The sequence below is a fragment of the Orbicella faveolata genome, unplaced genomic scaffold (genome assembly GCF_042242905.1).
Source record: "Orbicella faveolata isolate gen_17 unplaced genomic scaffold, um_ofav_v1 contig_47, whole genome shotgun sequence".
Taxonomy (NCBI): domain Eukaryota; kingdom Metazoa; phylum Cnidaria; class Anthozoa; order Scleractinia; family Merulinidae; genus Orbicella; species Orbicella faveolata.
This window is the reverse complement of record NW_028301577.1, coordinates 15,586,292-15,613,138: the sequence shown is the minus strand read 5'-3', so window position 1 is coordinate 15,613,138 and position 26,847 is coordinate 15,586,292. Positions and strand designations below refer to the sequence as shown.

The 26,847-nt window shown below is 37.7% G+C and overlaps 1 protein-coding gene and 1 pseudogene across 1 annotated transcript in view; both read left to right on the top strand.

Moving 5' to 3' along the window:
* LOC110059706 (telomerase-binding protein EST1A-like) overlaps window positions 1-26,847 on the top strand; it is a 51,730-nt gene that overhangs the window by 14,501 nt on the left and 10,382 nt on the right. The window contains exons 5-8 of the mRNA XM_020766429.2: window positions 3,678-3,739; window positions 14,378-14,526; window positions 15,061-15,298; window positions 25,229-25,314. Of these exons, the coding sequence (XP_020622088.2) occupies window positions 3,678-3,739; window positions 14,378-14,526; window positions 15,061-15,298; window positions 25,229-25,314 (535 nt within the window). The remainder of the gene's footprint in view (window positions 1-3,677; window positions 3,740-14,377; window positions 14,527-15,060; window positions 15,299-25,228; window positions 25,315-26,847) is intronic.
* On the top strand, window positions 3,755-11,762 carry LOC149097326 (uncharacterized; annotated as a pseudogene).

The window sequence follows — 26,847 nt, the reverse complement described above, 5'->3', positions numbered from 1 at the left end:
CCACATTTTGGTGATGCCTATTGTTCCAGTCTGCGCGAATTCCTGAATGATAATTCACAGAATGTGATAATTTATCACGCATTTTCGAGCAATTATTCACTCTAACGTTTCACTTTTGCAATAAAAAGGGACAATTGGCGCTACCTGAAAAATAGCTGCCGTCCTTGGTAACACGACATGACGTAAAATACTGCGTGGAAAGATAGTGTATAACACTAACGATGCTAGAACGCATGCGTCTTACATGTTGAGTTCTACCATTGATTACCTATAAATAAAGTCACAAGAATTAAGATATATCAACTGTTAAAGCCATTAAATAAAAAAAAAATGGGTAAATCAGTGGTAACTGATAAATCAGTGGTAACCTTTCTGATTCATTCAACCTGGAATTTTACTAGCTGTGGGAACCAACGATTCTGATTGGCCAGCCTGTAATTGTATTTTATTAAAAGTCAACAAAAAGAGTACAATTGTTTCATCTGGGATGCGTCTAAGTTTTTTAGGAAGGCACAGATAGTTTCGTTTGTAGTTTAAGGTTACTTCAAACCTTCGCGGGGCTACATTTGTCGATTTTTTTTTGGTCAAGAAAATTAATGTCCGCGAAGCACAAGTTTGCATACTGTGAACACTAGCGGTTCTGTTATTTCATTGGCTTGTGGCTTTTCAAGTTGACACATTCCTCTGTGAAGGTGTGATATGTTTATAAATCTTTAGAAGACGAAAACTCGTTTTTCGAGAGAATCCCTTCTTTTTAAATGAATTAATAGGGTATGCAGATTTGACGGTTTTCCATGAAATTTGGTCAGAGCATTCACTGATAGATATGGAACAAAAGCATGTCAGCGAATTCCTTAATTTGAAATACTTTCCTCGTGGCGGCCTTTAATGCAACAGGTTACGCAAATTTTTCGAGTCGAACTTGGCAGATCTATAAAAAGATAACCAATAGAAATAAAAGAAAATGCTGACACGTTTTTGGAGATTGAGGCTTTGAGATTAACACTGCACAGTTATTTTGCATGAACGATCGCTTTTGATACCCAATTAATTCGCTGGAACATCAGTCGGTCATTTTGGAGTTGACGGCCTCTGCCGCCTTTGGAAAGCAAAATGCAAAACAAAACATAATTTTATCCAATTCTACATTTAATAACCTTTCTGTTGATATATAGTTTGTGGGGGTTTCCTTGGAAACAGCATGCCTACGAATTTTATTCTGGAGGACTCCCGCAAAGGTTTGAAGTAACCTTAAGACTTGTCATGTTAAACATGCCTTAATGTAACAGAAATTGACATGACATGAGTGATTTAATGCTGCCACTGAAAGCCACGAAACTTTCAGCTGATCCCAAGTTCATTGAGTTCAAACCTCTCATAGCACTGGCTCATCATGCAATAAATTTAGGAAGAGCAGCGTGGTTCTGGTCCAGTTTTATAGGAACAGAAATTAAACTCCAAGTATTGTTTACAAGCATTGTAAATTTACTTCAAACGTTTTGCATGTTTTTACAATGCATTGGGAACTGACCAGGTTTGCTAATGCTTTCAGTGAAATAACTCTAAACCCATCCTTGAACAATTGTTGATGAACATTTTAAATGATCTGCACGTTGGAAGATTCTTAAGGTTACTTCAAACCTTCGCGGGGCTACACTGGTCGATATGTTTTTGGTCAAGAAAATTTAAGTCCGCAAAGCTCAAGTTTGCATACTGTGAACGCTAGGGGTTCTGTTATTTCATTGGCTCATGGCTTTTCAAGTTGACACATTCCTCTGTGAGGGCATGACATGTTTATAAATCTTTAGAAGGCGAAAACTCACCCTTGTTTTTCGAGAGAATCCCTTCTCTTTAAATTAATTAATAGGGTATGCAGATTTGACGGTTTTCCATGAAATTTGGTCAGAACATCCACTGATAGATAGGGAACAAAAGCATGTCGGCGAATTCCCATATTTTAAGTACTTTCCTCGTGGCAGCCTTTAACGCAACAGGTTACGCGAATTTTTCGATAGTCAAACTTGACAGATCTATAAAAAGATAACCAATAGAAATAAAAGAAAATGCTGACACGTTTTTGGAGATTGAGGCTTTGTGATGAACACTGCACAGTTATTTTGCATGAACGATCGCATATGATACCCGATTAATTCACTGGAATGTCAGTCACTCATTTTGGAGTTGACGGCCTCTGCCACCTTTGGAAAGCAAAATCCAAAGCAAAACATAATTTTATCGAATTCTACATTTTACAACCTTTCTGTTGATATATAGTTTGTGGGGGTTTCCTTGAAAACAGCGCACATACCAATTTTTTCTGGAGTACACCAGCGAAGGTTTGAAGTAACCTTAAACTATGTAAAATGTGCATTCGTTGTGCCTAAACTGTGCCTACCTGTGCCTGAACTGTGCATCAATTGAAGCTGTTGTCGAGATTCATGTGGCAAGACACCAAGTAACAGACACAAAAACAACAATGCCAAAGATAGTTCAAAACCCGGGTTCCAAACGATATTCAAAATAGAAATCAAACGAATGATAGAAACGAAACGAATGTGCAACAAAAACGAAACGCACGATAGAAACATTGCAAACAATAGAAATGATCCAAACGATGGAAATGAAACGAAGCAAACGAACGATGTGAACGTTTTCACAAGCTGGACAAAACGCTTGTGTTTAACGTTGAAATTTGAACCAAAACTTTGGTTCAAAAATATGAATGTAATGCTAGAAAATCACTTTTATCTTGATTGTGTAGACTTTCTGTGAAAAATACCTATTCGCCTTGATTCTACAACTCCTGTGCACCTTGATTTTCAAGACTTTTGTCTCAAAATTTTAATGGCAGCGGAAAGGATGTCAAAAATTTCGAACTCGTTCACTCCTGTTTTTATCGTCAATTTCCTGTATGGTGTTTTCATTTTGTTTTCAAGTGAAAGTAAGTAGATATTCTGGGATTTTCTCATCAGGAGATAAATGCACATATAATTTACTTTCATTTGATGTCGTCAGATTGTTATAGCTGTCCTTAAATTTTATACTCCACCGTGTTTTTTAGTGTTACATATTTTGTAACGGCTCTGTACACCAACACAGTGCGCATGGCCTTTTGACAGAGTTCACTTTTGACAAAAAATACTTAATGCCCTTTTTCCACAGAGCCTTTCAATTTTGTTGTGATCTGTCCCTTGTTACATTTGTAACCAATTATTATGTTTGTGACCTCAACAGCATTCAAACGTGACTTGTCCAGAGAACAAGAGAAAGTTTCATCTTACAAATTATTATGGTTAATCCACTCCTGACAATCTTAATGTCCCTAGTTTCTAATGGTTCTCGTGTTAAAGCACTGATGCTATTTGTAACCCTGTTCCATACATCTGTGTGTGGATACATAATGGTCGATGAGCTTGAAAGACCTTACCCCATTCCTGGTGCGCACATACAATAGAACCAAAATGAGGTTGGGGTGGACATTTTCTTACATCTTTTATTTTACCCGCCCTGACTATGACTCAGCATCATTGCTCATTGGTATGCAGGAATGGTCTGTATTATTCGTACCTCAACAGGAAGAGACTTGCTGCCTTGCACAGCTCTCTGAAATGTAGTATGATAAAACACACGTTAAAGTGACCTAACTTTGTTATCTGACACTTCAAAAACCCTTTTAGGTGAACAAGAAGTTTGTGCTCCACTTTCTTTGTGCTCATGGCCTCCTGTACTCAAGAATTGGGTAAGATAAGTTCTTTTACAGATAGTTTTACTTTGCACGCATCCAGTTAAGAGTTTTCTGTCATGTGATCACTTAAAGACAATGCCTACTAAATACAAAGGTTTTTGTGCCAGATTAGGACCGTGCAGAAAAAGTAGATCTTTTTAAGGGCTATTAGAATCCACAAAGAAAAATGGGGGTAGCCATGCATTTTTTTTCATAAGTAACGCAGAGTCTCAACAAAAATGCTTGTATCAGCATTTTCTGAACATAGAAGGAAAGGATATTTCTTCACAAATTTCCTTAGAATTTACCTTTACACACAGAAAAACAAATACATTTATTAAGATCTTAAAACTACATGGTAAATGGTAACATAAAAACCATTTTTGGTATGCTTTTGATAACAAAATCATTACAATAGCACTTCCTCTGGTTCAGCTAAAATGCAATCTAAACAGCTTTTCCTCACAATCAGAAACTAATCACATGTTGAAGGCATGCCACTTCCATTTCAAAACATAAAATGTAGGGGTAACCACACGTTTTTTAGAGTTATTCACAGGATTTTCAATAAGGGATGGCGGCTGGCAAAATTCGCCAGCTACTTTGCATGATTTCGCCGCCTACTTTGATTGAGAACTTGCATCAAATGAGACGAATGGCATGAAACATTTTTCTACAAACACGATGCCTGGATTGGCCAACGGAGTTCGAGTTTTGTCAAAATTTGAATAACAGAAAATTTTAATTACAGTTGGATTTCAGTATAATTTTCTGCAGATAAAAGCAGGTTTTTCAGCTAGAAGCCATTAACAGTTATTGGGTAGCGATAAGCTGCTATTCCAGTATTCCTGTCTTTAGTGCAGGTTTATTAAACCTGGTTTGGTCACAGTAGGGAATTTTGCTTTCATTTTGGTGGCGTACTTGGTAGTGTAGTTGATTATGTCAGTGCCAACCCTAGTGCACACATGGCAGTTAAACCATGCCTTGCGTGATGTGCAGAATGCGTGTGCACTTACAAAAGTAGGCACTGTCCTCAAATCGCTTAGATTTGATCAGTTTTATTGGAACTATAGATAAGAATAATTTAACCATTGACTCTGTGCCGCCTGTAACTGGCCGTGACAAGCCTTGGCCTTTGTTCCACTACTGACATCATCACCTTTGAACAAAATTGGTATCATCTATACTCAAGTTCTGCAGGAGGAAAAGATCTTTCCAATGATACCCAGGTCAGAGTGATCAGCTCAATGGAGCCTGAAATACACACAAAAATGGTCAGAAATTTGAGTGAAAAACTCGCAGTAAAATTTCCTGTGACTGCACTTAGCTCCTCCATGGTAAAAATTGCCCATCTCAATGATGCTTTCTCAGAAATTTTTGAACTGGGAGCAAGCCAAGTAGAAGGTCAATCACTGCAGCAAAAAGAGAAGAAAAGGAGAAAAAGGAAAGGTGAAAAAAAAAAAATTACCTCCCCTGCAAATAAAAATTCTGAGGAGATTGATTATTTTGAAGTAGTTTTTCTCCTAAAACAGCAACCAAAACACACCATTTTGTTTGTGACAAATTTTTAACCTCCAGGCATTCTAACCTTCTTTAGGTGAAGAGTCTGGATTCTAGTTTTTCATTATTTAATACACCTGGTTACTAACTTATGGATGTTCCAAGAACGCAACAATGAATTAAGATGATTTCCGCAGAACATTTGAGCAACATTGGCAAAAATAAAGTTACTAAAAAAAACCTGATAGCATGCTAATATTTTGAATAAAGGTAAGAAGAACTTATCAAGACGAGGGAATGTCCACTAAGACCGAGCCATATCGCAAATGTGTGGCACATGATGAAATATCAAAATTTTTCACATTTCGCCCAGAAACATGGCGGGATTTTTTCTTGAAATAGTTTTTAAACCCGCCAAAATATCACAAATTTCTTACGGACCCATGTCTGGTCAAAAACATGCAAACTTAAGTGACTCATACCTTATCATAAACTTCGCTCTGTTCCGTCCGCATCACAATAACACTCCAGTTTGATCCTGGGAATTTATTGTTCAAGGGTTTACAAGTCTTTTGAGGCCAATTATACTTTTGTGGGTTAATTTTCAAGGTCACAGCGAGCCACTTAAAATCAGTTCACACTTTTTCAATTCGCTACCCGGTAAAAAACTGAAACACCTAAAATTCTAACCTTTTGAAAGAGGAAATGTCAGTGTAAAACCTGGTATAAAAATTATTTTCGGGCTTTTCATCAGCACTGAGTACTAATGCTGTCAAAATCATGATAATCACAACACTAACCTGCTAGAAATGAAAACAATCAGCAAGTGCCTGTGACCAGATAATCAAAAGGAACTTCTTGCATTTGATTCCTCAGTATTTGGACTTAAACCATAGCAGAAAAGTCATGTTTAGTTCACCTTCTGTAAGATATTACATTCAAACATTAAGTACTGGTGTGTTCAGAATCCTACATGATAACCATTGTGACGCATGGAGTTCGGTAAAGTACATCATCTTCTAATGACATTCAACTAACGACTCCAAGATTAGCCACCACATTGCGATCCCTTGTTCTTAAATGGCAAGCCATAAAAGTAGTGAAGCCTTCCAGCGTCATTCGCTTGCCTGTTAAAGGAAAATGTTTATATTCTGTTCTCCTCACTCATGCTGCATGCTGTATGCTGTATGTAAATGTGGCGTCCAATGTCGACTAAAATTTGTCTGTCACGCAATGGTCACTGGATAGGATTTTGTCATTTGTTGCCAAAAACTGAATGAAAAGAGTAAATAAGACATTCAAAGCAAACAATTTTTATTTTAAAGCTATGAGAACATACCTCTGCGTCCCTTCATGCGGAAAGCGATAAGGAAAATTTTAAAAGAATCCAAATGTGGCTCATAAAATATCGCGGTGCCAGAAATCCCTCGAGAACTGCACAGATTGAATGGCTGTCTAACAAAAACATATCGCACAATTCAATCATATACAATATTCTATATACAACCGCAATAACGTTTTATTTTATCCCATATGCAACACAATGTGCTCAGAAGTTTCCCCTTCGATGATTTCAACAAGGGAAACAAAATGGGCGCCCATTCATTTTAAACAAGATAGTGATAATGGCTAAGTTACCCAAAGATATTCTCATCCACCTGACTGACCAGAAAAATGGTGACGAATGGACAGTGCAGCTACTCAGAGATCAGTTGCATAGGTACATTAGTAACAGGGAAAATATAGATAGGCAAAGTTCTGACAAAGTTGATTACAAAGGCTCCGTTGGAAACATGTGGTCTACATCACAGGTCACCCAGTTGGATTCTAACACTACTCTTAGAGCATTACTGTCTGAAACCAAACTACCACAGAATCTTACTGGAAGAAAAAAAATGATTTGCATTTATTGCAGTGGACAACACTGGAGTGGTGAGTGTCCTCTGGTTAAAAGATCCTTCTAAGCCTACCCTTGAGAACAATGTTCAAGTACTGGGATTCACCAGAGTCCCATTTGGTATGATATCCAGTCCATTTCTGTTGGCCGCAACAATCAGAAATCATCTAACCAAGGCAGGTACCCCCATCGCTCAACAGATAGCGGATAACATCTATGTAGACAACGTGATTATACACTTTGAAACATCAACACAAGCAGATGAACTGTACAAAGAAGCCAAGACCCTCTTCCAATCTGCATCAATGAATCTTTGTTAGTGGGCTTCAAGCTCCTCTGAATTTCCCCAGAATATCCTAGAATGTGATCGAACCAGTGCAGAAACCATGAAAGTCTTAGGAACCTCCTGGAATTTGACCACAGATACCATTTTCATCAATGGATTTCACAATCTCTCCTCTGAAGTGACCGCAAAAACAGAAGCACAGCAGTCTGTCAGCAGAATTTACGACTCATTGAACAAAGCTGTTCATTCAGAAACTGTGGAAACAAGAAAAAGATCAGGACAAGATGTTCAGTCAGTCACAGCAACAAGAATGGAGCAAGATTTGTGAGAGCCTGACTCCATTGTCCTCTCAGCCATTATCCAGGTATATTGGAGGAGATGAACACCAACTGCTCTGCTTTACAGATGCCTCTGCCAAAGCCTATTAAGTACACCTCTACTCTTCAGTAAATGGAAAAGCAACTGTCAAGCTGGTGTTTTCCAAAGCATGCATTGCCCCAGCCAAACCTCTCAGCATTCCAAGGTTGGAACTGCCAGGTGTTCTTATCGGAACGAGATGCCTTAACTATGTAACTCAACAACTTCAGTTGTTCATGGTAGATAGATTTCTGTGGACTGACTCACAGTGTGTTCTTCACTGGATGAAAACCTGTAAGCCATTACCTGTGTTTGTTCAGAATTGGCTTAGAGAGATTACCTCACACGGGCACATCAAGTTTGACTATGTGTCCACTTCATAAAATCCGCTGATCTGGCTACCAGGGGTTTTCCAACAGGTGAACTTATGGTGGCATGGTCCATTGTGGTTAACGGATCATCCATCACAATGGCCTTTATGGAAGTCAACACAGTTTAACAGCAAGGTGTCTGAACAGAATACCAAACAGTCTCCTGGCCCACATGTTTATGTATGAGACTGCAACACTGGCTGGAATACCAAGAGAAAGTAGCAAAATGACCTTTGACAAGCCAGATGCCCCCTTTGGCATCCACGAAAGAAATTACTCCTTGTTAACCAAACTACTCAGAGTGAGCACTTGGGCTTTGCAATCTATTGGAAAACTACAGAAGAAGATTACAATCAAAGGACAGCTTACATCAGAGGAAATAAACCAAGCAAAGGTCATGTGGGAGAAGTATCTCCAAAAGAGTGCTTTCACACCAGAGGTCAATGCAGTCAAAGAAAATTCAAGAAACAATCTGAAGAACCAATTAGGCCTGCAGTTGGATGAAAACAGAGTACTAAGGTGCCATGGTAGATTGATCAGTGAAAACCTCCCAGAACATACTGTGTTCCCAAACCTCCTTCCAAGGAACCATGTCTTTACAAGCTTAGTGATCAAGAGCTTCCATGAAAAGATGATGTATGCAGGTGTATCTCACACATTAGCAGCTATCAGAAGAGAATTCTGGATTCCACAAGGAAGATCATCTGTAAGAAGAGTTGTCCCCAAATAGTGCCCCCAATTAGTGTTTTTTGAGCTAAATACTATTGACACTTAAATAAAGTCTTTCTTTCTTTCTCTTTCTTCTTTCCACTCGACTGCTTGAGATGCAGATGACATCAAGGGGGACCATACAGAATGCCTGCAATGGCTCCTTATCCACGATCAAGAATAGAAGAATCTCCCCCCTTTACCTACACCGGTCTTGACAATCTTGGACCCTTGCATGTGAAAGTCAGTCAGCCATCAGCAGCCCAAAAAGTCTGGCTGTGTCTGTTTACTTGTTTAGCTGTTATGGCTATTCACTTAGAAGTTGTTCATGGTATGACTGCTGAACAATTCTTCTTATGCCTAAGAAGATTCAAATACCGAAACAGATAATTTCCAACAATGCTTCCTAGTTCAAAGTAGTAAAGTCAACTGTTGAGGAAGCATGGCAACTCTCTATGACAAGTCTTGACACACAAAGTTACCTGACCAACAAAGGCATAAAGTGGAGCTTCATCATTGAACTGGCCCCCTGGATTGGTGGTTTTTATGAAGTACTTATCGGACTTGTAAAGCAATGTCTTCGAAAGAGTATTAGAAAGATTTGTCTTACTATGGTTCAACTGGAAATGGTTGTAAAAGAAGACAAAGCAGTGGTCAATTCCCAGCCATTAGTCTATGTAGGAGCTGACTTCAGCTCTGAATTCACACTCACCCCAGGAGATTTCCTCAGCCTAAACCCCAAACAGGCATACCATCCTTAGCAGAAGAAGATCAACAACAAGACCCAGATTTCCTTAGCAAGTTGAGTTCTTCCCAAAAACTCTTTGACATGTGGCATAAAGGTCAAAAACATCTTGACATGTTTTGGAAGCTATGGTTCGATGAATATGTACTGAGTTTGTGTGAATGGACCCAGAAACACTTAAAAGCTCCTAGGACACAATCTTCAATGCAACCTACGAAAGGAGACATTGTACTTCTAAAGGAAAGTTCACCATGAGGTACCTGGAAGTTAGCCATTGTAGAGGAACTCATTTCAAGTACAGACAGGGAAATCAGAGCAGCTACAGTCCAAACAGCATCAGGAAAGTTACTAAACCGTATGCGCAACTTCCTGTTCCCCTGGAATGTGCTGAACAAAGAGAGACCCCAGTCCAGCCCAGTCGAAGTGAGGATGACCAGTCACCAGAGGAGTGGACAGAAACTTGGAAATGAGCACCCAATCCAGAGGGCAGCTGTTAAAGCAAGACAAGCCCTAAACAAACTGGTGAACATTTAATCTGGATCGCAAATTGTATCCTTTCTTTTATTTTCTCTCTGTAATAACTCCATTTCATACTGTTGAAATTTCCTTTTATCCCGAACGTTAAGAGTTAGAACCTCTCGGCTGGGGAGTGTTGTGGAGGGCCTAGCAACCACTCCACAAGACTATAGGCTTAGTGACCACTCCTGCAGAGCATGTGCTCGAAGCGAGAATCTTACTCCATGTTATAAAAATCAGTCGATCATGTGAGTAAAGAAAATCATGTTTGCGACAACTTATGCAGCTCATAACATTTTGCAGTGGCTCATCAGGCCGGAGCTTATCCTGGTTTCTGCAGCATGAAGCGACTAGGAGTATTTCTACTCCCCTCTGGATGGGATGCCTGTCCATCGCAGGGTTACCCCCAGCATTAAGTTTGCCTGTACCCATTTATACACCTGGGTGGAGAGAGACACTGTGAGAGTAAAGTGTCCTGCCCAAGAACACAACATAATGTCGCTGGCCAAGGCTCAACCCTAGAACACTCATTCTGGCATATGGCCACCAGCCTCCCACCGATGCTACGATAATTGTATCAAACAAATGCCAAAACATCGATGAGCAAGTGGTGGCCACTTTCGTGATGCAAATGATTACTATTGCAAAAGAATAACCTATTTGAAACACCCTTAATTTTAGATTTATGGGTTTGTAACTCAAGAATGACTCCTGCAACCTTTTTTCTTAATTGAATTCTAATCAGCATGTCAAGTTTTGAGTCTTTGGTAAGTGTAAAAAAATGGTGGAAGCAGATCCAGGACCACCTCAAATTTTTGGAAAATTTAAGGTGGTTGTAAATCAATTCTGATAATCTTTATTGATTCTGAAGTGAGATCTGTTCCATCTGAAACTTTTTAAATTTTTTTCTTAAGACCTGAAGTATTGGTCTAATAGACATAAAGACTTGCGATGGCCTGCATTCACTTTGGTCAAGGCAAGGCAAGTCCACAGAAGTTGCTCTCCCTTTGGCCACCCATCGGCGGCCAACACAAATTGATTGCACGTCATTCGTTACAGGGCTGCAAATAAACATGAAATGCGTTTGCCCTCTCAACACAAGTCTGGATGCAAGTTCAACTTTCAATTACTTGGGACAACTTTCGCCTAGAATTACAGAGGCATTGCGCTTCTGTAGCTCGCTACTATTTTCTGACAGTAATAAACTTTACAAGAATTTCATTAATAGTTATAAATATAGTGATTATGTAACAAAATAGTTACATATCATGACAGTATACGATACATCATTCAGCATTGATCTCTCACAAGACATCACAACTCCAAAACCACCTTCCCAGGGGGAAAAAATTGATATCCAATTTTCAGGCCTACAAAATTGGTAAATGGCTTTAATGTATGGCCACCGCAAACCAGAAAAAGACCCCATCCGCCCAAACATTTGAGAAGGGCTACAAATTTGCCAATGTTAATGCGGAAATAATCGATTCCTTGTAAACAACATACCCAATGCCAAGCCAGAGTGAAAAATACCCCTATTTCAGACCAATATGGTCAGAATCTACACCTTTTTCAGACATAAACAACTCAAAAACCATATTCTTTGGGGCCTCACATACCTTTGATAGCCCATATATTCAATGTTTCAAAAAAGAAAAGAGATCATTAATTCACAAATGTAATAAGTGCTATGAATTTTCTAATTTTTTTCTGTACAAAAATGGTAAATGTTATTTTGTAGTTTTATTAGTTAACGTTCAAACCGTTATTGCAACTAGACCAACACCTCCCATAAGAGAGTAAGGTGCACTAGACATACTATTACTATCACTATTACTATAGGGGAGTAATCCCCACCCCACCCTCACCTGAGCCCAAAACTCATGAAAACACAGTTTATCTGCCAGGGAAATTTCACGTTTTGATTTTTAAAATAAAAATTGTTTGCTTTGAATGTCTTTTGATTCATTATTTGGCAACACATGACAAAATCCTATCAAGTGACCATTGTGTGATAGACAAATTAAGTCAACATTGGACGCCATATTTGCATTTCAGCATGCAGCATGAATGAGGACAACAGCACATAAGTATTTTGCTTTAGCAAGCAAGGGACTGATGCTGAAAGGCTTCACTACTTTTATTGATAGAACAGGGGATAGTAATGTGGTGGATTATCTCGCAGTCATCAATTGAATGTCAATAAGAAGATGATGTACTTTGCCGAACTCCACACATCGCAATGCTTATCGTATTAGTATCACCCAACTAGTGGACTAATGCAAATCCTGCATTTTAATTGGCTACGCTACTAGAGGACTATTAGTAATAGTCCTCCAGTAGTGAAATTGGCACAATCGAGCGTGACCCTTTCTTTCGTTTTATTCCCAAAGAAGTATTTCTTTGACTTGCATTTGCTAACTTTATTATTGCCTTTTCTGTCCAACTAGTTGGGTGATACTAAAACAATTAGACCCTTCACCCTCAAGGGCCTTGGGTCAATAGCCCATGAGGCGAAGCCGAATGAGCTACAGGACTACAGGGCTACATGACTATGGGCTACGCAGTGTTTTAGCCAGAAAATCTTACTTGAGGGCCAAAGTGGCCCCTGAAGATCTTTTTAGGGGCCAATTTTTTAGGAAATGGGAGGAAAAAATGCATTAGAGTACCAAGGAAAATAAAGCAGTTTATTAGGATCTATGATAAAATTTAATAGTAAGTGCTTTGTAAAGTGTTTCTACTCAATAAAGTTTCTTTTGAATCAGATAATAGTATGAAGGATCCCTAAATTACAAGAGAACAATCCATAGGCATACACGATGTTAGTCAATGATCAAGGGTTTGCAATGCATTATAGGGCGATTTCAAGCATGGTCAGCCATTTGGAAGTTTTCCGCTGTGAGAGAGTCAATACAGCAAAGCAAAAGGATGGATTGACTTCTTTTCTTATGTTGAATGTTTTAGAAAGGAAGATCTTTCAATATAATTTTCTAGAGGGACATATTGTGTGACAAAATAACCGTTATTGATTGTCAGCGCACAGAAATGTAGTCACCATAATGGCAACTGAGCCAGAAGTTTTGGTTGCCAAAGATGAAATGGTAATTGCATTGGCAACAGTATCGGTCACAATTTGGAGACCTGGGATGGCTTTTATAGTGCATATGACATGAAAAATTATTTCCATGTATTTGAAAGGCCTTTAAAAATACAGAAGAATGGCATTTTTTTTTTTAATATCTTTTTTCATTTTAGAGATATTGACATTTTTCTATTATGCAAATTAGATCAGTGATGATATCATATTTGCAACTAAAAAGTGGTAAAATACTGAATAAACAATATCTCTCGATGTTTAATTAAGTTCATTCTATTTTCGTTTCACTGTTGTTAATTTTGTTTGCTATTGAAATTTCCGCATAATCCAGTGTGTTTTATGTATAATCGATGCATTTTTCTGCATTCCCCCCAAAAAATTTCCACATAATTTGATCTTTTTTCTGCACCCTGTCAGGTGGCATGTTTTAAAGGTGATTTCCATACTGTGCACTCTTGAGAGTTTGTTTACGTTTTTGTTTTGTTTCATACAAGACATCACAAAATGTAAACATTTCACAACTACTTACATGAAGTAAATTCAAAGTTTAATGTCAACCGCCATTATGGATGCGGAGCTTTATGTTTCATTCTTCCCCAAATCACTTGATGAAACAACTTTGCAGCTGTCAAAATCAATGAAGCTGTTGGAAAAAGAAATTGAAAGCCCTCAAAGATAAGGTATGTGGTTCGTAACAAATAACATTGTTTTGCTTTCCATCGAGTGAGACTTTTTATGTCTATAAACATTAGGGTGCTGAGACTGTGCCGTACGGACTGGAAATCATCTTTAATACTCCTCAATCTTCTACAACAGATTGGTTGATTGATTGACTGATTTCTGCCTTGATGATACTGATTCATAAAGATATTCTGCACTAAATTTCCTCTATCTTTTTTCTGTTCTGTTATGCGTGAAGGTGCTCAGATTGCAAACTAAGAATACATCCAGTTATCTGGGTATACACTACTACATTAAATTTTGTGACATGTAAAAGGGGTATTTAACACAGTCTGTGACACATTATGACAGACACATGACATATCTCACAGACAGTTAAATACTTCTCTGCAGAAAATTATTCTACAGAAAAATTTAGTAAGTTCAATCAGTAAAGCCTTTCAATGGGAATGTCATTGTTTTATGTTAATGGTATTTTTGTCAATATATTTTCAGCCTGGAAAGGTTGCCTACATTACAGTACCAACTGATAGGCGAGTTGCACACATTGTTAGAGTACCCATCATGCTCTGCCATAAGCAGGTCAAACCTTTTGCAGATGATGGCTATCAGCATGTTTGCTATTGACAACACTGCAGCACAAGGTTAGTTACTCTGTAAGTCACATCAGCCTCTTCTATACATGTAGCTTGCTTCCAAAACACATCCTGGACAAATAGTCTAAACCTCCTGGATGTTGGAAAGGTAAATATTAAACAATTTCACCGACATAGGGAACTTCAAAGCTTTTCTCAAAGGTGCCAGTCCTAAAAATGTTGTCTGCATATAGAAGAGAAATAATGCAAATGAAAACTAAGGGCTGCTACATGTAAGTTGATCAATGTTGCATTGTATTTCTTACAAACCACTGGCTGTTCATCCTGCAACATGGCCATATCTCTTCCTCAATAACCATCAACCCTGGCAGGTTCACCAATGGGTGCTCTCCTACATGTATCAATTTCATTGGTTTGTTTTCTTCATTACCTTTTGCTTTATCTCTTTTCAAGTTCAAATGGTACTGTAGATCATGAACCAACTGTTTAATTATTTCCCTTTGCTCATCTTTTCCAGGCTTACCTGCTCTACACCTTAGCTTCAATAAGGATTCATATAAGTTTCTTTTCTTTGCTATATAGATGCAACAGAACAGTATGTCAGAGTGGGTACACCCCAGGACCAAGCCATGAATCTGGCTGTTGAGATGTTTATTTTGCTGCTTAAAACCTGCTGTACTCTGCTACAGGGTATAGACTTTGAGGTGAAGAACACTTGCAAAGGCCTGAGTGCACCCTTAAGACAGTTTCTACCTGCCATTAAAGTGTTTGCTGACTGGCTGGTGTGCCGTGTTGATCTGTGGCAAGTGTCCTCTATTAGGTAAGAGATAACAGTTCTTCATAGGATCACCTGAATCTTTCAGTTGATATCAGAGCTCCTGTGCACCGAAGGCACGCAAGCAGAACCCCATACCTTAGAAAATTTGGTAACACATCAATGTCAAAAAATTTTGGTTATCACATGACTGTCCTCATGTACGTACATATGTCCGTACGCCAAGCCCACTACCTTGAAAAATAAGAGAGTAGCACATTATCTTAGGCGCATCTTTGATATTGGACATCCATGTTATGGTTAATTGACAGCTATCAAAACAAGGTTTCTGCTGACCAGTATCATGTGACCATACAGGGCTCAAAATTGCGACCGATACGGTCGCCAATGCGACTAACATTTTCTCTTTGGCGACTAAAAATTCTGGTTTAGTCGTCAATGTGGCGACCAGATTTTTCTATGATTTAGATTTAAATTAGAAGATTAAAGGTAAAACAAACATTTTGTCTCGTCTTGCTTTGCTTTCGTCGTCAAAAAAAAACGGGCCAAATCACAAAAACAAAGCGAGTTTACCTCCAAATTCTACCAACTTCTGTCCACGATATTTTCGACGCCATTACAGCTATTCCCTTGGTAACATGGGTGCAGAATTTTGCAAAAAGACTGCTGGAACGAAGTGTTTGATTTTCACATATTCACGTGGTTTCCGCTTGGGTTTCCACCAGTTTCCGAGAGGACACGTGCGAGACAATGTAAATCATCATGCATAACAAATTAGCTAGCGAGGAAGATTTACTGCATCATTTACTGTGCCTTTGTTTCAGTGGCAATTGGTTTCCTTACAAAGAGGAGATCTGGTAATGAATGGAATCGGCCATGTTGATTCCTTTGTACGTGTTATCTCCATACAGTCATGTTTCTCTCCCGTAAGCTACAAAGATAGTGGCTAGAAACTCTTATTTACTTATTAAGTTTGGGTAAGATTGTTTTGTATAACTATGTTAGTTTTTTGTCCTCGTATTTTCGTAATTACTTGTGCAAGTGAGTTCCACGCGACCAGAAACCGGATGATGAAGTTAAACAAGCTTAAACACTTTCAACCAGCCCCAAAATTAATATTCTATTGATTATACAAACTGGCGACTAAAAATTTGCATCTGGCGACTAAATTTCTCCAGTTGGTCACCAAAAGGCGGCCTTACGATTTTTTTAATTCGAGCCCTGCCATATCATGGAATCAGGTTTAGAGTTCATCAAGGTCGTGTTTTTTTTTGAAGTTGACTGCTGACCAGGTACTGGTTTTTGATTGGATCACAGGCTCAAGTCAGGTTATATATTGGGAGAGAAGGAGGGAGTATGTGCAAACAAAGGCAAAATCTCAGCACAAATTAACCCCTGGCACATTGTTGACTTTTCTTCCGACATATTCCAAGTGCACAATCGTCTCTTGGAAAGTCTCTGATATATGCATTTATAATTTCTACAATCTTGGTTATGCTTATTGGGTATAGTTCGTGAAAAGTTAACTGGAAAAAATAGCGAATCCACGCACTGAACAATTACATGCTCACAAATGATCATTTTCAGCTCATGGATGACATCATTCATGGGCCTTTACCAGGTAGTCCGATGGCGCTCAATCACTCACTCACTCACTCACTCACCCCATTCTAATTAATTTATTCATTAATTAAACCTGGATTAAACATTTTTCCTCCTTCCTCCCCTGCTAAGTACTGGTTTTGTCAGAGAGTTTTCAGCCCATGTTTGGCAGGTTTCAGGGGGACTAGAAAGTCATACATTTTGGTCCGATATCAGGGAGAGCCTGGGTACAATTTTCTTGAAGACCTCTCAAGTTGAGATCGACTATTTCGGGTTCATGTGTGTTGCTTCTGTTAATATGTAGTACTTTGGCTATGGGCTTTTGCTCACATGTAGATGACAGCTGAGAGAGGTACTGGTACATTTATAACTGTGGTCATGTATCAGTCACAACAGTGTGGCTGGCAAGGTCAAAGAATTTATACAAGACAAATTTAGAAAGTCAGATTGTGTTTAGCAGTGTAGAAGCTTTTTTCCTGGCTAGAGAATTTGATGATTTCCACTTGCTTTCTCTCCTTGTAGAGTCTAAGGTAAGTCTAAGTTCTTGTTAAGTTTTGGCTTCATTGTTTCTGTATTGTATTATTTTTAATTTACACATTGAAATTCTGGTGGTACTCGTTTCAGAAGTTTGAAATCCCTGCTTTAATTTGTGTTCTAAAATAAGCTTGCTTCAAGCAAAAAAATTCAAATTGCTTTGTTTTTTAATTTTGTTTTTCACACTACATTTCTTCCTTATTCTATGCAGTTCAACCAGAGTGAACATTTCTTCACAGATGGTATACAAGTCAGGATCCACGATTGAGTAAATATACTCTACAATTTGAGTGATGGATAGACAAATTAACATCCAAGACACTGTATGTGTAGATCTACTTTTTGCGAGAGAGATTTACTGTCCAATCATGTCAAACACAAGCCCTGTCAAACGCACATGGTGGCTGGTGATGTATGTATCTTATCTTATGTAGAGTTTTATTTTGCTTCTAGAAACTAGATATGCAAACAATTGGAATAAAACTTGAACTAAATATAGATTGTACTTGTCAACAATCCTTTTGAAAATTTCTGCATTGCTAGTGAAATAAACACAAACTTGTCAAGAAAATAATAAAATACTATGATTTCCATTTCAAGAAATAAAATTGTTATTTTTATTGTGTACATTACAATCTTCAATACCCTTTTTATTTTGTTATAGCTGGGTAAAGGTACACTTTTTATCAGGCAGGAGGTATGATTAAAAGGCAGGGATTTCAAACAATTGCAAATTTACCCATGAAAAGAGATATAGTGGGTCTACTGTAGGTATGTGAAAAGGGTTTCAAGCTGGAAGCTACATGTATGTAACAGTGTAACCTTTTCTGAAAAAAAAAACGCTTTACAAAAGGGAAGGAATTTGGACCTTGGGGCGGAGCCTCCTGGTATAAAACTTTATTAAGTCCATTCCCTCTCTCCTTAGGCATAGTTATATGGAGAAAACAAATATTGTAAATAAAAGCATCCCCTTCACTCAAGGTCAAAACAAAATTGAACTTTTTTGGTATAAGATTTAGCTGGGGGTTTTCATGGCAGAGTATTATTTTCAGCCAAATTTTTTGTGGGATTATACAATATAACTGCATAATCCCATATAGTTATAGGTCATGTTGAAGGTCTGAGGATTTTATGAAACCTGAGAATCTCTCCTCTGATGAGAGTTAATAGTTAATGAAGATAGTGAAAACTAACTTGAAGATAGTGAAAACTTGAGACATAAGTGGATCATCGCATTTCACAAAGCAGCAGAGAAGATGATATTTTTGAATGTAATCCTCTTTTACTTCTAGTCAAATCTTTTCTAAAGGGCTCAAACAGACCCAGGAACACAAGCAAATAAATGCACAACCTGAAGTATGAAATGTTTTCAGACCAAAGCAAATTTCACTTTGGGTGACGGCAAAGATTAAATTTGCTAGGGCAACGTTTAGCGGTTCTTCTGTACTAAAAATTGCTTGTAAACACAATGAAAGTGCCCAGCATAAATACTTGTGAAGCAAAGAAAGGTCAGGTTGAGAGACTGAAAAGAGAATGCCGAGCAAGTAGATTTCCAAGAGCTCAAATTGATAGCATGCTTTACATATTTTTCAAGTTCATTGACAGCAAATTAAAAAAAACAAACAGAACAGCATTGATGGTAATATCATATTCGAAGGTAGTATTCCCACTTTTCACTTGTTTGTTCAATCTCTCTGCCTTGAAAAGGAAAGAAAACATCTGCTACACTGGCTATATTCAAAATGTTTCCTAGTTTGATCTCTGTGCATAGAAAAGGAAAGAAAACATCTGCTTTTCAAATCAATGCGAATTTCAATTTGGGTGCATGAGAAGATTTTCATGAACACAAAATTGAATGAAAGCTTTAAAATTGCCTACAGGCCAAAATTTAAGCCACTTCTTTTGTTTACATTTTTCATTTCTTGCTGAGTTTGCGTATTGGTGGGGGATGATATTGAGAGGGTGTCAGATCAAAACATGACACAATAGTCATGCAAATATACCTCATAGAGTTCTTTTTTAGTTAAAAGAAACGATTTGGAGAATAAAAAAGTTGCAGCTGTTGTTTTTGGTGAGCGAGATGATTTTCAAAAACTTAAATCAGTTGCTAATGGTATTGCAGAAAGGAGCCAAAACAAGTCGCAAAAAGATTGGCATGGATCAGTCAACACTGTCAGTTCATTGTCGATGGTAAAGTCAAAAATTGCTGACATGAATGTTTTTGGATCACTTTAAAGTATGTCTTAAGATTTTTAGTTAAGCACTAGAAACAAACAATATTCATGCTGTCAGTGAAACAAATCAATATGGTTTATCAAGCGGCATACCATGGTTATCAAGCAGCATAGTAAAAACTAATTACATCCATTTTGTCTCATGATGAAAAATTTTCATGAGTTAAAAATAATCATTTCCAACCAAACAAGTATAAACAAGGATTAAAAAAACCAATGTAATATTTTTGGACTACAACAGTAATCAACATTTTAGCTGAAATTGTGATATTTTTGCAATAAAATTGAATTACCTCAATGCCTTGTTGTTTTTACTTTTGTCATCTCACTTCTCAGCTAGATTCCGAAGCCTTTTTAGCAAGGTATCACTTTTTGGTTTTCCTCTCCTGAGAAGGGCCTTCTCCTCAACGATTTTCAAAATGGTGGCTCGTCTGGAGAAGACCCTGGCAAAGGCTGGGTCATGTGGTACAAAATCTCTGAAAAAACTTGGAGATTTTAATCACGTGAAATTTTGAGAAGACCAAGACAAAATGGCAGCCAAAGTTGTGTTCAAAATTTACCTTAGAACGTGGAAATGTTATGCACAAGACAGTGATGACTTCCTAGAAAGATAGCACATTATTTTCGCTGGTATTTTTCTTGCACAGTGAAATTAAACGAGGATATCAAAAACCATTAAAAGGCCTTGAAATGTTTCTGATGTTTAAACAAAAGGTGTAGCTTATGTTGGCAAGATGTGGGTGTTTCGAGAAACCAAAAAGTTTCTTGGAAATGTCAGACAATCTGTGGCAAAGGTCAAGTAATTTATGCAGCTTACAGGAAGTTGTTTCGGGATAAGTGACGGAGTGTTTGAAACATTTAGAGTTGAAATGCTTTGACAACGCTGGGCTGGGGTGAGGAAAAAAACTCCTGATATAAATTGTCTTTTTGCAAACCAAATTTGCAATCTTACCGTTGGTTTTCATTACTATTTAGCACTTAAGTATGATGGATATTTCTTTTTGTAGCCAAAGACACCTTGGAATATCTTAAACCTACAATGTGTTTTACACTTCTGAAAAAGTTAGTGCTACCTACACTTTATCACATAGTCTTGTGGATCGTTTTATACCACCTATTACTGCCTCATTCATGTTTATGAATTAAGCAAATGTTGTGTGCAACAGTGGTGCAATTCTTGCACCTTTCAAATTTTTTTCATTGCTTCTTGTCCAGTTCTGGCTCTTTCTCTGTCATGAAATGTCAGGGTTTAATTTTAGAAACTTCAGGAGCCAGTTAGGCATGAAACGAACAAGGGTTCTATTGAATTTATCGGTGATCGGATGCTTCAGCACAAGCAAAATGGCTGTAGAGTCTTGTTCACAAGGCATCAATCAACAAAAGAGTGTCATGCTTCTTTGATATTCTGATTGGTTGTCTAGATATTCACATCTAAAGTTGGAGTAGCAAAAAATATGCAAGATGTGTTGTGTAAATGGACACCACAGAAAAAACGTAATAAATATCAAAATTTCGAGACACACTTTCATTTGTCATTATCCCTGGAATGTTTGGGCAAAACTTCACGAAAATCGGCCAATTCTGCATACCCTATAAATTCAAAAGAGTAAACAGTATTCTGCAACAAATTTCCTACTTAAAAGTTGTAACAACCTATCTATGTTGATACCAGAAATCCAAAAAATTATGTTACATAATTCACCTATTTCTACACCTTTATCTTACATACATACATACATACATACACGCATACAGTATTGTGCAAAAGTAATGAGAGCGTAATTCGACGAAATTCACGAATTTCGGGGCTTTTCGACGAAAAATGGCGAAGTTTTGTTCACTGCGAAAGTTCAAAGAAAATTCGATGAATTTTCCCGCTGCCCATTGTTTTAGTCAAAGCGAATTTTTGAGCAGTAATTTGTGTCTGTTGATAATTTGGTCCGATTTTTTGAGTGAAAATTCGCTCTCAAATTTTCCTTCGAACTTTCTAGCAAAAATTTGCTCTGTTCCTTAAGTTTCCCATCAATTCCCAGTAGTAAGATGAATTAAGCCAGAGCAAAACAAGAACGTGCGCAATAAAAATGTTAATATCATCGTGAGTGATAGTAATATCTCAAAGCCTTTTCTCACAAACTTACCTTGCTTATGTCCAGAGAAAGCTGATATCACTTTGTTTGTTGCAGTCTTAAAGCTTGCAAGCTCAAATGGTCTGTTTGCCAACCTGTTTTCATCGAACAAGGAATGCTACTCGCGAAAGTACTCACAGTGCAGCCACAATGAACCCAGGTCTGCGCAACCTTGCAATATTACCGTCGAAGGTTCGAAGCTATTATCGAACTATTCAGGCCAGTCTCTTACAGATCTGTTTAACCCGGCTGAAGACTTTTTAACCTGTAGTTTTAGTAACATTCAAGCTGTATTGATTGTTATAAATCAGTTACGCTTCCTCCCCCCGTTAGTGTTCGTACAAAAAAAAATCTTAGCAGGAGGGGTAGTGTAGCAGAGAACTGCTGTCGTAAATAATGAGGTGCTCTTGCATGCAAAATAATTCTAGGTGAGGTATTGAAATAAATGACCACACACACAAGTGAAGGTAAACTTTTATTTAGACGTTGGCGAATTGACCAGTAGGATGTTGGTGAAGCGACTTAGGACGCTGGCAAATCGACCTACGATGTTGGCGAATGAGACGTTGGCGAAACGACCTGTTACCGTGTCTTTCCCTTTTGCACTTGCCATCCGAACATCTCTGCACTTTTCCTTCCCAACGTGATAACAGCTGAGGAAACTGGGCACATGGAGACCTGGCACTAGATAAACAACATGTCTGCTTGTCCATCGATCACTGAATTTGATGTCACTTTGGATGAATTTTGAGGTGAAGTAGGCCTTCAAAAAGACCTTATTAAGAATTTTACTTTCATCCGAGTTTACCCGGACTAGCAGTCCGACTTTTGTACCTGCCTTGCTGGCAGGGTGACATGGCAAAACTTAGGTTAGCGAGTTCATGTCATTGAAAACAATCAAAGGATTCAAATTCTCTACGTTCTTTGCCATGAAAGATGGATTAACACATTAACAACAGCGAATTTTATAGAAGAGTAAAGCGTCAATGTGACCATAATTGTTCACAAGAGAACGATACATTGATGGCTTGATACTGGTCAGCGCACTGCACTGCGATATTTCGCATACTGCAAGCGGAATTACCCCTCTGGTAAGGAATTGTCGCTCTGGTCTTGAAAATCCCGCAAATTTTCATCCTTGTTGTAAAGAAATAATGCTCAAGACAATGCGAAAAGACACTTGAATTTTCGTGTGAACTTTCTTTGAAAGTTCGCAACGACAAAGAACGAAATTCGCGCATTTCGCTCTCATTACTTTTGCACAATACTGTACATACATAATTTATTTGGTAAAGCAGGTTGGGAAACTGGCAAGACATTAAGTCCTGATGTGGACCTGCACTATCTAAAATGATTAATTAATATACACATAAATATTAAATGATAATGGATGAAAAAATAATCTTTCCAGTGATCACCTCACTTGTAGTAATAGACCAATTTTGATATATTAAAATTCAGCCTGAAACAATAGACCTCAGTACAAGGCTCTGGGGAATAACTGCAATAACTTATTATTAGAGTTTGTAGGGTTTATTCCCCAGAGCCCCATGCTGAGGCCTTTTGTGTTGGGCTGAATTTTAATACATCGAAATTGGTCTATTCAACTACCAGATACTTATATTTAAAAACAAAAATCTCTGACCGAATGTAATAAAACTATGCCTAAGCCCACAAGTACGCATTGCAGACCTATTTTTCAAGTAGATCTATCTGGGAGGGATGCTGAAAACTGTCTGAAAAGATTCTTATAATATTTCAAGAAACACTTTTCTCTCTATTCCCATTTACCAGCTAGCTAAAATCAAATTGTTTACATTTGCCACGGCATGAAATAAACAAGAGTTTGGCAATATCCATGTCCCACTAAAGTAAAATTGTGCAAAATATTCTGGCCATTCTCAAGCTGATTGTTTTAAAATATAAATGTCAAAACCATGTGACGTATTTTCTGCATAATAGCATTTAGCTGTTTTGTAATACCATAGTTGAATGTTAAATGAACAAAGACCACAACCAAATTACCTTGACCCAAAATGCACTGCTGACTCGCTAATATTATACATTGTACATGTTATAACCAACTCCTCTGACTGGGTGTCAATTTTGGACTGGTGAATATATGGTGAATTCTCATTTAATGTTTCATTGTGCAACAGACTGTAGATGTTATTTGACACTAGTCTCTCAGAAGAGAGCAAGGAACTATGATGACATGTGCAATGTTCCTTTGCCAATCAAAATAATATATTCCATTTTAAAATTCATAAGCAGGTGGTATAAACAGCCTGTAGTTTAATCTTTGTATACTTACCTAGTTACGCAGTACATGTACTACTTGAGCTTTCAAAAAAGCTTTCAAAAAGTCATGTCAAAAATTATCAGCTATAAACTAATTATATCAAGTAAATGTAAGCAGGCACATGTATGCTCTGCGGACCTATATTTTGCCTTGTCGAGTACTCTTCAACGTTCCAAATAACTTTCAATACTCCTAATCCACCAATTCCTCCTTTTTATTCGACTACTTTTTCTAGACTAATCCAATTCATCCATGAGCTGGCTCACAAGAGTCTTTGATTTACGTTTATGATCCAAGAAGAGCAAATCCTCGTTTTCCTTTACGGTTAATTATTGTAATCAGGAGCTCCGCTTTTAGGCTTGGCTAAATCTATATATACAAAGAGATAATAAGTGTGGTTCAGACCTGCAGAATGCCTGCACTGTTAATTCACTCCTCACACAGGATTCTTGGGACATTACAAACAGTACTGTCAATCTTATTGTGTAAATCATAAATAAAAAGCATGCTCTTGAAACCGAAACATTACTGGATTATTACAAGTATTACTGGTTTAACATGATTGTTATACTTTTGTGTAAGTAGTCTCAAGATGATTATAACTAGTTTGTAATGTCTGGCCATTCGTTTGAGACTGTTAGAACCATTTAGGTATGGCTATGAAACAATAAACATAAACAAACTAGCCGTTGGCAATATGATTGGTCTACTAAACAACGAGGTGAATGCTCGTGGATTATGGTTGGTTTAACATAGTCAGAGTAAAGAGTACATAATTATGTTGCTGAGTGGCTTCTCTCTTTGACACCACTCACTTTTTAGCATTCTGATTGGTTAATATAGAACAAGGCTTTCTCTATATTAGGGATATTTATAGTCAGAAACCTTTTATCTTGTTTTGGTCTCCTCAAATTGTTTGCAGATGAAACAAATCAGGAACACTTGGGGAAACAGATTTTCATGATCAAATGAAAATAGCTGTTTTAACAACTGATATAGTCATCTGTGGTGGTATCAGTTCATAAAAGCACATGGGGTGTAACTCATATGAGACACTGCTTTCTGTTGCAGTACCTCAAATAGCAGGAATATTTTCATTTAAGGCTCATTTCTGTTGTCTATGAATATGTCTTGCTGGAAGACACATTTTAAATACTATGCAATTATTTTTCTTTAGTACCCATAGAAATCTTTGGGAATCGGTGAGCCAGTTCACAAATGCTATAGCCTATGTGGATATTGACAATGTTCAGGATGAGGATGGTAAGAAAAATTCCTGTTTTTTATTGCTGTTAACAGGGGAAATAAAATCTCTCCTAATTAACCTATTGTGATTGACGTCTGTGCCACCGGTAACTGCCCGTGACAAGCGGAAAAGGAGGAAAAGATCTTTCCAGTGATACCCAGATCAGAGTGATTGGGTCAATTGAGCACGAAAAATACACCAAAGAATTTCCCGTCTCAGGAATTCTTGAACTGGAAGCAAGCTGAGTAGAAGTTCAACAACTGCAGCAAAAGATAAGAAAGGGACAGAAAGGAAAGGCAAAAATAAGAAATAAAACATTGAGAAGCCTAAAGATTTAGGTCACTTTCTCATCTAAAAACTGTCTCAAAGTTTTGATTTTTGCACATACCCAAGCAAAAATGTCATAAAACGTAATGCTAGTGGAAAGAAAGGCATGTTGTCATGTTACAAATGCCTTTTTGAGTATATTGGAACTAATTTAGCTCATTTTCATGCTGAAAATGTCAAAAATGTACAAAAATCCATTTTGCCAAAAATCTCCAGGTGTAAATGGGTTGAGTAATTGGTTGTAAATTTGCATGACCGTGGTGGGGTAACTGGTGAAAACTTTGCATGATCTTCAAAGGTCTTAGAGAAAAGATGATGAGGATCTTAAAAAGATTTTGGCCCTAATTCTGAGAAAGATCTTTGCTAAAATTTAGCCAGGATTTTAGAATAAGTTCTTACAGGATCTTGCAGCATCCTTGAGGAATTTTGAAGTAGATTCCTTTACGATTCAGGACAAAACTGTTCTGGATCGACGTTTTACAACAAAAAATTAAAACAAGCAAAGTGACGCAAATAATTTTGCGATTGTCTTAAACTTTATTTAATTCTACACATGGAAAATTATTTTCAAATAGATCACGCAAGGGAGACTTGCGTTACAGCGTAGCCAACTGTTGGTAACTGAATCACAAAAGTATGCAAGATCACGTGATTTCTGAGAAAAAAAAGTACCATTTGAAGTGTTGTTTTGCGAAGAACATCGTTACGTGTTTATGGATTTTTTTTGTCAATAATTTGACAAGAAAGCGTGAGAAAGACTTTACAACTTATTTGCCGACTGAAATGCGATATTGTCTTCAGACAGTGATCTTCGCGAAATCGGTCTTCCACCTGTGTTGAAGATGGCGGCCTTTAGTTCGTACTTTGTACAAACCACAATTGCACAAAATGCTGTTGTGTCAAAGCATTGTCCGCCAAGAACCTCAGACAATCTTATTTGTGCTTTTCGGAAACATGCCGGAGTGGGCAGGAGCTTGCCATTTCTCGCATTTTCTTGCCATAAGAATTTATTTGTTTTGCCTTGTTTGCCTTGTGGCCCTTCGGTGGTAGCACCACAACCTGAATCTTTGATTCGCCATACCGCTTATGTATCACAGCACTATTGTGCTCTTTGGATGGATTATTGCTCCCTTTGCATCTCATCGAATACAAAACAAAAAAATCCACAAACACGCAATGATCTTCTTCGCACAACAACACCGGTCTACTAGGATGTCGGTGAA